At 41.0% G+C, this 14,662-nt stretch overlaps 1 protein-coding gene across 3 annotated transcripts in view; it reads left to right on the top strand.

Annotated features, from left to right (window-relative positions):
* Positions 1-14,662, top strand: part of GLI3 (GLI family zinc finger 3) — a 346,018-nt gene that overhangs the window by 251,643 nt on the left and 79,713 nt on the right. For all 3 annotated transcript variants that reach the window (XM_049893966.1, XM_049893964.1, XM_049893965.1), the window contains one exon: positions 1,000-1,201. In XM_049893966.1, the coding sequence (XP_049749923.1) occupies positions 1,000-1,201 (202 nt within the window). The remainder of the gene's footprint in view (positions 1-999; positions 1,202-14,662) is intronic.

Genomic DNA, 14,662 nt, shown 5'->3' with positions numbered 1-14,662 from the left:
TCTCACAAAAGCATTATCTGCCACTAGTTCTGACTGGAGAAGCAAACTCCAGAGGAGAATAAAATGCCTTAGAGGCGCATTGAATCTCATCACCAAGCTTGCGGGACTTTTGCTCCCATCTTGGAAAATCTGAAAGTAACGTTCAAGATTTTAAATGTTTTTTGGAATTTATGCTTTTAGATTATGGGAAATTTAGGGCAGGGTTTCTCAGTCTCAGCACTTTTTGGCCCAGATATGTATTTGTTGTGTGGCACGTGGGGGTAGAGAGGGAAGGTCTGTCTTCTACCTTGTAGGATGTTTGGCAGCATCCCTGGCTCTCCCCACTAGATGCCTGTAGCACCTCCTGAGTTGTGACAACCAAAAATGCCTCCAGATGTCAAATACTGGGGGGTGGGGCAGTGGGGGGGCGAGTCATCCCTGATTGAGAACTACTGATTTAAAGTAATTACTTGTAAGTTGTTTTAGTAAAGCTTTCAGTATACTGTGGATTGGATAACTACACAGATCATGGGGAAATGAGGGCATAAATAAGGTGAATTTTCCATTTTAGAATACTTCATTTTTATTCCTTTGGCTCATTGCCTTAAAATGGTGCACGTTGTTGGGGGTGGGGAGTGGGGGTTGTTGTGTAACTGTGGGAACCACTGTCTTTGTCGCTTGTGGTGAATTAATGATGGGAATATCTAAGCAGCCGTCAGATTCATAAATCACTAGCAATGAGAGGGATAACACATAAAAGTCTTTCCCTTTTGTTTAGCAATTTATCATTTTGCCTGCACATTAATAAACAGAGCTCCCCGAGGTGAGCCCCTGGAAGATAAATATTTCTCCCTAATTTCCTCAATTATCGCGAGCAGATCACAAATAGGAAGAGAGGCGCTCGTCACGGCGACTTGCTGGCTTCTTATCCTTCACTTCTTCCGCACAGGCGAGGAGCAATAAATAACGGGTGGCGAGTACAACTGGAGGTAATGAGGTTCTGTTGTGTTTATATAACAGGCGCGAGATTCCCCAGCCCCAGGCTGTCAGCCAGGCCGAGCCGGAAGCGTACCCTGTCCATATCACCACTGTCCGATCATAGCTTTGACCTTCAGACCATGATAAGGACATCTCCCAACTCCTTGGTCACGATTCTCAATAATTCCCGTAGCAGCTCTTCAGCCAGTGGCTCCTATGGTCACTTATCTGCAAGCGCAATCAGGTATGTATCCTCCTGAGTCCATGATGTGTTTCTCTAATAAAATGTCAGCGTTCATCTGTACCTGTTCAGGCGTGTATTTGCAGGATTGACTATAAGGAAGAATAAAACAACCTGACACGTTCCTGAACTGGGATGCAAGTCCAGTATCATTATGGCAATTGCAAAGCCCATTACTGTGCAAAAAAAAACCAGATTTTTTTGTGGGAGGGGGTCGGGGAGCAGGCTTTAGTTGGTAGCCCATATACAGAAATAGCAGTTATTCATTTATGCTGAAGTCCACTTCTTAGAGAAAGTGAGTATGGCAAATCTTTTTATCCTTCTCTCCCTAATAATAGCTCTCTGGAAAGGAAAACTGACTCCATACCTGGTGGTGTGACACATAGCACATGCACAGAACAGGAGCAGAAATAAAAAGACCAGTTACACCTTACGTCTTGTCCCGCAACTGCTACCTCCAGCAGAAAGGAGTGCATTGGCAGGGAATATGTAAAAGACTGATAGCAGAGCGTTTTCCTAATGGAAAATAAATGCAGGTGACATTTGTAGGCATAGTTATCAGAGGAAATCTGGCAAAAGACTACTTCCTTTGTTTTCCTATTAAATCTTTTTAGCTTAATTTGAAGGATCTCTATTTCTGTTTTAATTTATTGTGCTTTGAGTGAAAGTTTACAAATGAAGTCAGTCTCTCGTTCAAAAACTTATACACTCCTTGATTTGTACTCCTAGCTGCTCTCCCCCTAGAGATGGCACACTCTTCCTCTCCACCCTGTATTTCCCGTGTCCATTCAGCTAGCTTCTGTCCCCCTCTGCCTTCTCATCTCCCCTCCAGACGGAGCCTCCCAGATAGTCTCATGTGTCTACTTGATCCAAGAAGCCCGCTCCTCACCAGTATTATTTTCTGTCTTGTAGTCCAGTCCAATCCCTGTCTGAAGAGTTGGCCTCGAGAATGGTTCCAGTCTTTGGCTAACAGAAGGTCTAGGGACCATGACCTCCGGGGTCTTTCTAGTCTCAGTCAGACCATTAAGTCTGATCTTTTTATGAGAGTTTGAGGTCTGCGTCCCACTGTTCTCCTGCCTGCTCCATTGGGGATTTTCTGTTGTCTTCCCAGCCAGGGCAGTGAAAGATCTCTTGACCGTACTCCTTTGCTGTACAATGCAAGCATTTTGACACTTCCTTAAATGAAGGCTGTACTTACCTGTGAAGGTGCAAACAGACTTTTGTCAGTATGCTTGATATAAAATATTTCTCACTGTTAACCATCAAACATGAGCTGATGTCAATAAGTAGGGAATAAAAGTAAGTCAATTTATGAGTTTTAGGTATTTTTACACATTTATCTTCTAATCATTTATGTTTTTGAACAGACTTTAAATGATTATTTTAGACATAGATTTAGGTAGTAATTCTAATTGATTAATTAAACAACTTTTATTATAAACTGTAGCACTCATTGTCCCTAAGTTTTTCACCAATAATTTAAGAATTCAGTAACTAGCAATCTTTTTGAACTGTAGTTTACAAATCACTGGTGGCTTCCTGAAAACGAAATACTAAGGCTGTTTTCACTACCCTTGTTTTTAATAACTGAGAGTTATTATTCATTTGCTTGTTTCTCTGAGTGGGCGGTGGCTTTAGTTACTAGTTGACGGGTCTTCCTGATGGATATTCATGTTAATGAAAACACCAACAGTCCAGAAAATAAAAGTATAAGCAGTGGTAACATACCCAGATTTACTAGAAACAATAAATACCATTGCATTTTTCTTAAGACTTTCCATTAAAGTTTTAATTCTTTTCTTGTTCAGCTATCAGTGATGTTCCTTGGCAGCCAAGTTAGTCTTTAAATATTTTACATACCATTTTCAATATGATGCCATTTCCTGCCATGCTTCTTCGCTCCCGCGATAAAGCAAATAACTGCTTGCATGATAGCAGTCATACATAGAGAGGGGTGTTGGGGTATGCTTAAAAATTAGCCACTATAGTAAGGTCCCTGGTGGTGCTAATGGTTTGCACTCAGCTGGTAACCAAAAGGTAGGCAGTTTAAACCCACCTGGCAGCACCACGGAAGGAAAGGCCTAACAATCTGCTTCTGTAAAGATTACAACCAAGAAAAAGTTCTACTCTGTGACACATGTTGTCTCCATGAGTCGGAATCAATGTGATGGCACAAGACAATAGCAGTTACAAATAGGTTTGGAGTTGGACAGGATTATGTCAGATTCCAGCTTTGCCACCAACCAGCTGTGCAAGTCTTAACTTACCCTTAGGCTCTCTGAAGTTCAGTCTTGACATTTGTAAAATACAGGTAATAAGATACTCACTGTATAGGCAAAGGTCATTTTTTATTAAATTGGCGTGAATCTGTAATAGCAAGATGACAATCCCAAACTGTGGGTGAAGTTTCAGAAGAAATAACCCCGGAGAGTCCATTCAGGTGAAGAGATCCCAGGGGCACGGCCATACTAAGCCAATGTCACCCAAATCTGGCTTGGAGGAAGCGTGCCAGTCACAGAACCCTGGCCTGGCTGTCCCCACACTCTTTCTGATAAATATTCCTGGGGTCATGGACTGCCATTTACTGTATCTCGTTTTGCTGAAATTATTGAACTATTATGTAGCTTGACTAGAAGTTGTAACATCTAAGTAGTAGAAATGTGGGTGAGAACACACAATCTTTTGTGAACACCATTTCTGTTGCCTCTCAGTTTTTCTTCAGTCTTGCTGCCTTTCCAGCTGCCTTGATATCCTACAGCATCTAAAGGGCTTAGATTAGAATAGGGTACACAAAATGGTCACCATGCCATCTTTACGTATTATTACCTCAGCATTTTCACTGAGGACTTCTTAATTTCTCACCTTTACCCAGGTAATCTAAGCTAATCATCTTCTCTGCTACTTGCGAAGCTGTATATATCGTGACTTGAAATGATCTTTTACCCCTTGCTTCCAAGGAGATATGACACACCCCTTCATTCTCATTACAGTCAGAAGAGAGTCACTTTAAAGACAAGTGAGGTCTGAGAAAACCCTGTTACAATCCCATGACCCAGGTCCATGATTTATTTTCTTTCTTGCCTTTGGCTCCTTTCCATGACATCTTCCCTCTTATGGTGTGGTCTTCTGTTCCTTAATACACACTTGCTGTATGTTAGGATAGGAACCAAAACCAAAACCAAACCACTGCTGTCGATTCCAACTCACAGGTAGTTGTTAATGCATAGAAGGTAATACAGATAGCCCGAGATTAGATCAGCTTGCCATATAATACTAATTATTATCACAGGTGTCATTTGCCAGTCCTTTCGCTGGACAAACGTTAACTGCTTTGCTTTCCTGTGTTCTGAGTTTCATTTTATGCCATCTGAAAACTAACCTCAGGAATAATCAGTAAGTGATAGAACCAGTATATGAACGAGGAAAGGAAAGAAGCAGGACGATGTCTGAAAAGGGTGGAAGATACAAGGGAGAGTGTGGACTTGAGGTGTCTTTAAATTCCACTGCATGCCAAGCATCGGTTGTTCAGTGGTAGAATCCTCCCTTTCCGTGCAGGAGACCCGCGTTCCATTCCTGGCCAGTGAGCTTCAAGCACATCCACCACCCATCCACCAGGGGGGCTTGGGTGTTGCTGGGGTGCTGAACAGGTTCCAGTGGAGCTTCCAGACTGAGATGAACTGGGAAGAAGGGTCTGGTGATCTACTTCTGAAAATGAGCCAGTGACAACCCTATGGATCACAGTGGCCGAGTCTGCAACCCAACATGGACGTGGTTCGCAGTGTTTCTTCCAGTTGTCCATGGGGCCCATTCGACAGCAGCTAACAACAAAAAAACATTGGCAGTGCATAAAGTAACTATGATGTTTAAGTTTGTAAAGATGTCATTCAGTGTTTAAAGACGTTTGTTCAGTTTCCTAAAAAATGCCATTGCTATCTCCTTTACAGTGATGTCCTGTAAAATGGTGGGAGTGGTAGTAATAGCTTCACCTGAACATGTCTAACTTCAGGGAGGATGATGCGAATCAAGATCTGCCCAAGGCTGATCCCTTTGAGTTGGAGGCCAAACATATCGCCACTCTCCGACCTTTTTTTACCAGTTCTGACAACAGCTCTCTCTCCCATGGCTCCCTTCTTTTCTACGTTCAATAATCCGTTACAATGGCTATACAGAACTCACAGACCATACTTAAAATTAAGTGGTTTATTAAGGAGCAGGGTACAACTCAGGACCAGGACCAGAAAGCATGTAGCAAAGTCTTCCTTCTTAGTGCAGGACAGCTCTCTCAGCTCCTCTTGGCCCTGCTGTCTGTCACTGCCAGGGCTGCTGCTGGGTCTGTCCCAGGCCTGTTGCTGCCGGCTCGGCCTCTGGGCTCCTTACAGGCCTTGATCAGCATTATAGCTCTTTAGCAGGTTTCTTGCCTCTTCTTTCTCTCTGCTTTTTCCTGCTGCTCCTTTTGCTTCTTTCTGTCTGAAAAACCTATGTGTGGCTGGGTATTTATATCTTGTCAATTCCTCCTTGTCAATTTCAAGACATGGCCCTCCCACTGAGGTCACGAACTGACCATTCCCCTCTTGATAGGCTACAGACAATTCATTTGGATAGTAGGCGCAGCTGGGCTATAACTCACCTCATTTGCATAGTCTTTTGATTAAAGACTCCCTGCAAGATACATACCTATCATAGATCAGGCTGCAGCCTGGGGTCAGGCAGAGAATATCAAAACCAAATTGTTTACAACTTACCCAGTAAATGTACATCAACCTGGACAAAAGCAACAAACACTCTAGGGTAGAAAACTGAGGGTAAAGGTAACTCCTTAGGCTTAGGGAAAAATTTCTCAAGCTGTTTTTCCGAGGAACCAAGGCAAAAGGCCACATAAAGGAATTCATTTCACCACAGTCCTGATCAAAATGTTATTTTCAAAGAGGCTGATAATAGCATTTTACACTATTTGAAATTCCCTTATTGTCACTTTCGTAGTTTGCTATCTCCATTTCCCTCCACTATAAAGCCAGCTCCAGAAGGTCAAGGGCTGTGTGCTCTGTGTTCTCCACTGCATTGCCCATCCCTAGAACACCTGTGGTGAGTGATATCACTCAACAAATGTTTCTTGGACAAATAAATTAAGGATCCTTTTGATGAGTAATTAGAATTGTGGTAGATGAATAATTCTGGCTTTCAGAAAGTTACGATCTGTACAGATAGTATGTTAGATGCACACAGACAGAAATATGGATACAAAATAAAGGGACTGAAAATAGCAAGTGCCAGTCTTAAGTTTGTGTATAGTTCTTGTGTTTATGTGTTTGTTTATTAGACCAGGCTGCTTTAATAATACCATATAAGACAAATGTTTACTCACAAAACTCCACTGACATTAAAACATAGTACTTGAGAGTGTCAAACTTTTTTGAACAGACTGTTCAGATGTTCATTAGAAGTCTTTTTTAATCTCATAACTAATATTTATAATTCAAGAAAGTAAATAACTTACTCATGGAAGTATGTTGTGCAATAATACTAAATTTCTCAAGAAATTTTAACTTCTCCATTACCCAAAGACGTCCATCTAAGATTAGATGATTCACATTTATCCAATACAGCCTGTAACCCCTACTCTCTATAATTAAAGCTAATGTTATGAATACCAGATTAACAGCATTGGATGAAAAATACCTTTACTGGTATCATCTTCTTAACCATTGAACCACTGGAAGAAAAGGTATTTAATATGACCCTCATCTTTTTGTAGTCTTTAGGAAAATCTAAATAAATGAGTAACCCACTCATTTCTAACCCACCCATTATAGCTTTCTCACTTCCATTTCATGGCTAAAATAAAGAAGTTTTCATATTCTTAGTAGTTTTAGGCCTGGTGTGGCCAGGAAAAAAATCTCAATGAAAATGACATTTCACCTTCCATATCACCCTGGGAGTTGGGTGGAGTGAGCTGTAACTTCACAAGTCAGTGTGGGTTTTTCCATTGCCATCACTGACAGACTCAGTCTGGTACCGAGAGCAGCCTGTGTTTTCTGCTATGTTCAGTGTCACCCTCTGCCACAGTAAGACCCCAGAGTAAGATGGATCTGGTAAGCCTATTGAGGCTGCCGGAGGCCAGGTAGAAACCAGCTTGGCCTCCACAACGCCTTGGCACTGTGCTGTTGCCGTGTGTAAAGATCTTGTTTATGTTGGAGAAACAAGGCAAACTTGAGTTGGGAGACATTGGAGAGTAGATGAATACAGTGCCACATTCACAGTGTCTTTATAGTTCTCCAGTTCTATCTTCGAAAAATTATTAGATGACCTTCTCTTCCCCCACTATCAGTGAAACTATTACTAATTCAAAAAGGTGGGTAGTTCTTGTTTGCTCCCAGATGTGGTAGTAGGTTTAACATAGTGCTTCATTTAATCTATTATTCATTCATTCCCCAAAATATTTAGCTAAATATTGAACTATCTACTTGTCAGCGTGCTGGGCATGGGGCCTACAATAATGAATGAGACAGACATGACCCTGGCTTTTATGGAACTGACTTGCTCATGGAATGAAAAATCTCAACCAGTATCAATAAATGAATGAATGAATGAACGAATGGGTAGGTCAGGATTCCAGTCAGTGCTATGAAACAATAGCAGAGAGATGGCCTAATTCGGACTGGCTGATCAGGAAGCTGAGATCCAGAGGAAGATGACAAGCCACTATGGGGGAGCTTTCGACAACTTTCTAAGAAATATAATGAGCAGACAAAGGCCATGAGATGGAAAGAGTAGAGGTGTTTGAGGAACTGTCAGCCAACCAGGGCACCAGGTAACAGTGAATAAAGGGAAGCTTAGCAAGGCAGAAAGTTGGAGACAGGCAAGGGCTAGATTGTGCGTGAGTATGGTGGACCAGTAATCTGATAGCAGAAGCCTTGGAGGTTCCCAGTGAGGTTGTATCATTTTACAGATGAGGAACCTACTGCTTAGAAAGGTTAGTGGACTGAATCAGAGGCACTCAACTAGTAAAGTGGCAGAACCACAAATTCAGCCTGGTGGGCCTACTTCCAAAATTCCTATTTTTGTCCACCAGACCGCACTCCTTCTCTCCCACAAATTCTCAAATGAAGGCATGACTAAAAGAATTGGCAGGAAATGCTATTTATAATGGAGAAATGGTAATAATACCTGATGATGCTTTAAAAATTGTGCTTATATTAATTGATTTTTCTAACCATGTCTACATCATTGACTGATTACACAGTGTGGGTGCTTCAAGCCACATTTCACTGGAGAGTTTGGCACTGTATTTGTGTTCATGAAAGCCTTTATCTGTTTGGATGCTTAATGGCAAGTAGTTTTTTTTTTTTAGCTTTTAGAACACGTTCATAATACAAGGCTTAATATATTTTTGTCTAATGCATTATTTATGCAAATGTTGCAGTATTTATTCGCTTTGTGACTGTGTGAGTCTTCATTTATTTGGGTGCCCTCTCTTCTGAGGCTGGGCTGGCTTCTCCAGTAGACTTGCCCTGGGAGCTGTTATGGATGGAAGTGGAAAGTTTATTTTTTACTCTCAAGTAGAAACAAGCACAGACACATATATCCCTGTACCCACACACATGCAAATAATGATAGCTGTTGGCCCATTCTATGCAAAACTAGAAAATAATTGCTCTTAACTTTGAATCACAGCTGTTGTGTGGTAAATTCCACAGCTATAACCAGAAACTGGGTGACCTTATTAGTAAATCAGCCACAAAGTAGCCACAAAGTTTGGTTTTGATTAGAATGCCTTTCTCCCCATTCCTCTTTGTCCTCTCTTGAAACCAGTTTCTCAGATGGTGAGTCAACTCAACATGTTGTTACCTCCAACTCAGCGTTGACCTATTTTACCTCCAATTCCAGTTTCCTGGGAGAAGAAAGGGACAAGGGATACTGGAAAGTAAATATTGTCATCTGGTTCTTCAGCATGGAAAACTGGATTTATGTCAGCGTTCAGTTTCTTAATCCATTGCCCTTACCTGAAATAACACATCATCATAGCATCATGCAAGCATCTGAATATGAAAGTCTTAACAACATTCAACACCAGGGCAATTGAAAAAATAAGTGTTTATAGGTGGCCAGTAGATAGCTGGAATTGATTTCATATTTAAAACAGGACCTTTCCGAAGAATTCTCAGATGGCTCATGTTCTTTACTCTACATGTGATTCCATGGAACGCTAAAGAGCTGGCGTCTTTGTGATTGAGGCCTTCCCCATTGCCACCCACACCAGGGCCTGGTGTGGTTTAGTCCTGTGATAATCACAGAGCATTCCAGACCCTGGGGGCATTCCATAGATGACTCTGGAAGTCGATGAGTCTTTCTGTGGAGGCAGATATGATGAGTAGAGTGCTGCTCAGCTACATGCATTGTACCTGGCCCTTCCCTCATATATGTTGTACGCTGGCACAAAGGGACCCAGTGCTCTGCTTAGCCCAGGGGGAGATATTCCATGGCAATTCTTAGGAAACACTGTTATTTTAGGGAAGGGTCAAAATGCCATGTGGATTAAAGTCACTAACCAAACAAAACAGAAGCTTTTCCTGTCAGTGTGCCGTGCTGGATTATCCAGCCACTTCCCATCTTATTATTCTTCAATTTTTCTCCATCCCCCCCCCTTTTTTTGTTTGTAAATAGTTCTCTTCTCAGTGTAAAGGACTGCAGCAAGCCGAGTGATGCAGCTTTCTTTTCTTGTACCACCATTCTTGAGTAAACCCAGCATATCCCCACCTTCGTACCCCCACCAGATACAGAATTCCTGAAGCATTTTTAAAACATATTACGGGTTTTTCTCATGCTATTTTAATTGGGTTTTCTCCATTTGACTTGAATATTAATGAATTTGAAATGCCCATATGTACAGTAGGGTTGAATGAATGTTTAATGAATGATTTTCTAGAATGTGAACTTTCAGTGGCCCCTCTGATATATCATTCCAGGAATTAAATATGAATTTGATTTACAGATTGATCACAAGGGTCTCTGTGCAAATACTGATTCCTAGCACTTCCGGGTATGAAAAAGTAATGTTTGTTGTGAAAATCAAACATGATTATGAATTTCGAAGTTTTATTCTAATTAGATAATTATTATATAAATGTATTGATGTATTAAAATGCACTGGCTATAATTAATGTGTAACTTCCTGGTTACAAATAATTATTTTATTCTTTGGAAATACAAATGGGATACGCAGAAAGAGTTGTAGCATGCCGGTTTTCTGACGTTTGCCTTAGTTGATTAAAATCCTTCCTATCTACTTATACCCCAGTTTGTAGCTGAATTGGGGATAATTTTAAAATTCCCAGGCAGAGAACTTTGGGGTAAGTGGGGTGCTATTTGCTGCGCTATGAAGAAAGAAGCCCTGCTGGAATTGCCAAATTCGGTCACACTTTGTACGAATATTGACAGAACTTTACCTCTGATTTTTAATAGACAATAAATACATCCAAACCTTTTTAGAGACTCAGGCTTTGCAAAGTGTGTTTTAAAATCTTTGAGAAACAGAACTGCTTCCCACTTGGACAGCAGCTTGCTGATCACTTTCAGCTCAGCTCAGAGCTGAACATCAAGGTGGAGCTGAGCGGGAAGAGTTATCTTCGTCTTGACCTGCTCAGAATTCTGCGCGTGACTTACCGCATGCGGTGAACTGCCACTCTAACAGAGGTATTCTATAAAACAGAAAGTACAGTAGGCACAAATCTAGCGTGATGGATAGAAATTATATTTGGTGGGTGAAGACGCCACAAATGTTATGGTCAGGTATCTAAAACCCACATCTTTTTTCATTTTCTGCTGTTTAGAAAAATAAAGGGCAAATTGATGTTTACATTAATTTATTCTGGCTTTATAACTGTTGTCCTAGAAGGGTGTTCCTCAGTCCACTCACCACTCTCAAGAAGCTCCACCCAGCACTGCTCCCAACTGTGTCCTGGGGCGAACTTTCAGAATGCATGTGTGCATAATGAGAGTTCTGGAAAGTTCTGTGATTGTTTCACCCCATATTCCTCAGACTTGCATGCCTTTTTCTTTTGCCCCATAACACTTACCTTCCTTGGACCTCTGGCTGTCCAAGGAGGGAGGATCATTATCTCTGGAAGCTTATGACCCCATTAGCACACGACTTGGGAAGATCTTCCTTACTCACCATATTGACTTCAGTATAGATTAACAGTTATGCGTCTTACTCTTACCAATGTTTGGTTTTTTAAAAATTACCCCATTTTTTATGTAGTCAAGGAGGCCTGGTGGGACAGTGGTTAAACACTCGGTTGCTAGGTTAAAGGTCAGCGATTTGAACCCACCAGCTGTCCCACAGGAGAAAGATGTGGCAGTCTGCTTCCATAGATTTATACCCTTGAAAACCCTGTGGGGCAGTTCTACCCTGTCCTGTAGGGTCACTATGAATTATAATTGACTTGATGGCAATTAATTGGTTTAGTTTTTTTGTTTTATGTAGTCATGAAAGGAAATGAAAGCAATAAAAACAGTTTTTTAAATTGCAGTTTATTAAATGTTGAATGAAGAGAATTAAAAAATCTGAAAGTAAAGTTAACCTCTTTTTATTTATTTTATAAATTTTTATTGTGCTTTACAGTTCAAGTTAGTTTCTCATACAGAAATTTATACACACATTGTTACATGACCCTAGTTGCTGTCCCTGTAATGTGAGTGCACACTCCTCCTTTCCATCTCGGATTTCCCTTGTCCATTCAACCAGCTCCTGTCCCTTTATGCCTTCTCATCTCGCCTCCAGATTGGAGCTGCCTATTTAGTCTCATGTATCTGCTTGAACTTAGAGGCAGTCTTTTTACAAGTATCATCTTATGTCTCATAACCAACCCAGTAACCCAGTGCCGTCGAGTCGATTCCGACTCATAGCGACCCTACAGGACAGAGTAGAACTGCACCATAGAGTTTCCAAGGAGCACCTGGCGGATTTGAACTGCCAACCCTTTGGTTAGCAGCCGTAGCACTTAACTGCTACACCATATGGTCCAGTCTAATCTTTGTCTGAAGAGTTGGCTTTGGGAAAGGTTTCATTTCTGGGTTAAGAGAGAGTCTGGGGGCCATGCCTTCTGGGGTCCCTCCAGTCTCAGTGAGACCATTAAGTCCGGTCTTTTTACTAGAATTTGAGTTCTGCACCCAAATTTTCTCCTGCTCCATCAGGGACTCTCTGTTGTGTTCCCTGTCAGGACGGTCGTTGGTGGTAGCCAGGCACCATCTAGTTCTTCTGGTCTCAGGCTGATGGAGTCTCTGGTTTATGTGGCCCTTTCTGTCCCTTGGGTTATTATTTTCCTTGTGTCTTTGGTGTTCTTCAATCTCCTTTGCTCCAGATGGTTTGGGAGCAATTGAGGCATCTTAGATGACCACTCGCTAGTTTTTAAGACCCCAGATGTCGTTCACTGAAGTGGGATACAGAACATTTTCTTAATAAACTTTGTTATGCTGGTTGACCTAGAAGTCCCTTGAAACCATGGTCCCTAGACCACTGCCCCTGCTACACCATCCCTCGAAGTGTTTATTTGTATTCAGGAAACTTCTTAGCTTTTGGTTTAGTCCAATTGTGCTGACTTCACCGGTACTGTGTGTTGTTCTTCCCTTCACCTAAGATAATTCTCATTTACTGTCTAAGTGGTGAATACCGCTTCTCCCTTCCTTTCCACCCTCATAACCATCAGAGAATGTTTTCTTCTGTTTAAAACTTTCCTTGAGTTGTTATAATAGTGGTCTCATGCAATATTTACCCTTTTGTGACTAATTTCATTCAGCATAATGCCTTCCAGATTCATCCGTGTTATAAGATGTTTCACAGATTCATCGTTGTTCTTTATCGTTGCTAGTCTTCCATTGTGTGAATTATACATCCATCCGATGATGGACACCTTGGTTGTTTCCATCTTTTAGCTATCGTGAACAGTGCTGCAATGAATGTGGGTATGCATGTATCTATTTGTGTGATTGGCTCTTATTTCTCTAGGATATATTCTAAGAAGTGGGATTGCTGGATCATATGGTACTTCTTTTTCTAGCTTTTTAAGGAAGTGCAAAACAAATTTCCAAAGTGGTTGTACCATTTTATATTCCCACCAGCAGTGTATAAGTGTTCCAGTCTCTCTACAACCTCTCCAAAGCTTATTATTTTGTGTTTTTTGGGTTAGTGCTAGCCTTGTTGGGGTGAGATGGTATCTCATTGTAGTTTTCATTTGTATTTCTCTAATGGCTAATGATCATAAGCGTTTCCTCATATCTGGTAGCTGCCTGAATGTCTTCTTTGGTGAAGTGTCTTTTCATATCCTTTGCCCATTTTTTAATTGGGTTATTTGTCTTTTTTGTTGTTGAGGTTTTAGAGATTAGACGCAGATCTGATTTGTCATAGCCAAAATTTTTTTCCCAATCTGTAGGTTGTCTTTTTATTCTTTTGATGAAGTCTTTTGATGAGCCTAAGTTTTTGATTTTTAGGAGCTCTCAGTTAACTAGTTTCTCTTCTGCATTGTTAGTAATGTTTTATATTCTGTTTATACTATGTATTAGGGCTCTTAGCATTGTTGCTATTTTTTCTTCCATGATCTTTATCATTTTAGATTTTATATTTAGGCCTTAGATCCATTTTGAGTTAGTTTTTGTGCATGGTGTGGGTACAGATCTTGTTTCATTTTTGTGCATATGGGTATCCAGTTATGCCAGCACCACTTGTTAAAGAGACTGTGTTTTCCCCATTAACGGACTGTGGGCCTTTGTCAAATATGAGCTGCTCATAGGTGGATGAATTTACATCTGGATTCTCAGTTTTGCTCTATGGTGGTCTACGTATCTGTTGTTGTACCAGTCCCAGGCTGTTTTGACTACCGTGGGGGTATATATAATAGGTTCTAAAATCAGCTAGTGTGAGGCCTCCCACTTTGTTCTTCTTCTTCAGTAATGCAAGTTAACCTCTTTTTAGATCACCCATAAGAAAGAAAAGGATGAACAGAAATGTGTAGGCCATACTCAAGCTAAGAAAGCTCAAACCAAAGACCAAACTAGTTGCTGTTCATTCAATACTGACTCATGGCAATCTCATGTGTGCAGAGTAGAACTGTACTCTGTAGGGTTTTCAAGGTTGTGACCTTTTGGAAGCAGACTGTCAGGCCTTTCTTCCAATGTGCCTCTGGGTAGGTTCGAACCTACAACTTTTTTGTTAGTAGTTGAGTGCTTAACCATTTGCACCACCCAAGAAAGCTCAGGTAAGCGTAAATGTCCCAGTTTCAGACTATAGACTGTGTAGTTCTTCAGAAGAGATACAGAGATTTATAAAGATGTTCAATGGTATTAATATTTTATATTTCTAGGAAATTAGGAGCCCTGGTGGGTCAGAGATTAAGAGTTCGGCTTCTAAGCAAAAACGTCGGCAGTTGGAATCCACCAGTAGCTCCTCGGAAACCCTAGGGAGCAGTTCTA

This window comes from Elephas maximus, chromosome 8 (assembly GCF_024166365.1).
Source record: "Elephas maximus indicus isolate mEleMax1 chromosome 8, mEleMax1 primary haplotype, whole genome shotgun sequence".
Taxonomy (NCBI): Eukaryota; Metazoa; Chordata; class Mammalia; order Proboscidea; family Elephantidae; genus Elephas; species Elephas maximus.
Note: the sequence above shows the minus strand (reverse complement) of the source record. Positions and strands in the feature narration are given on the sequence as shown.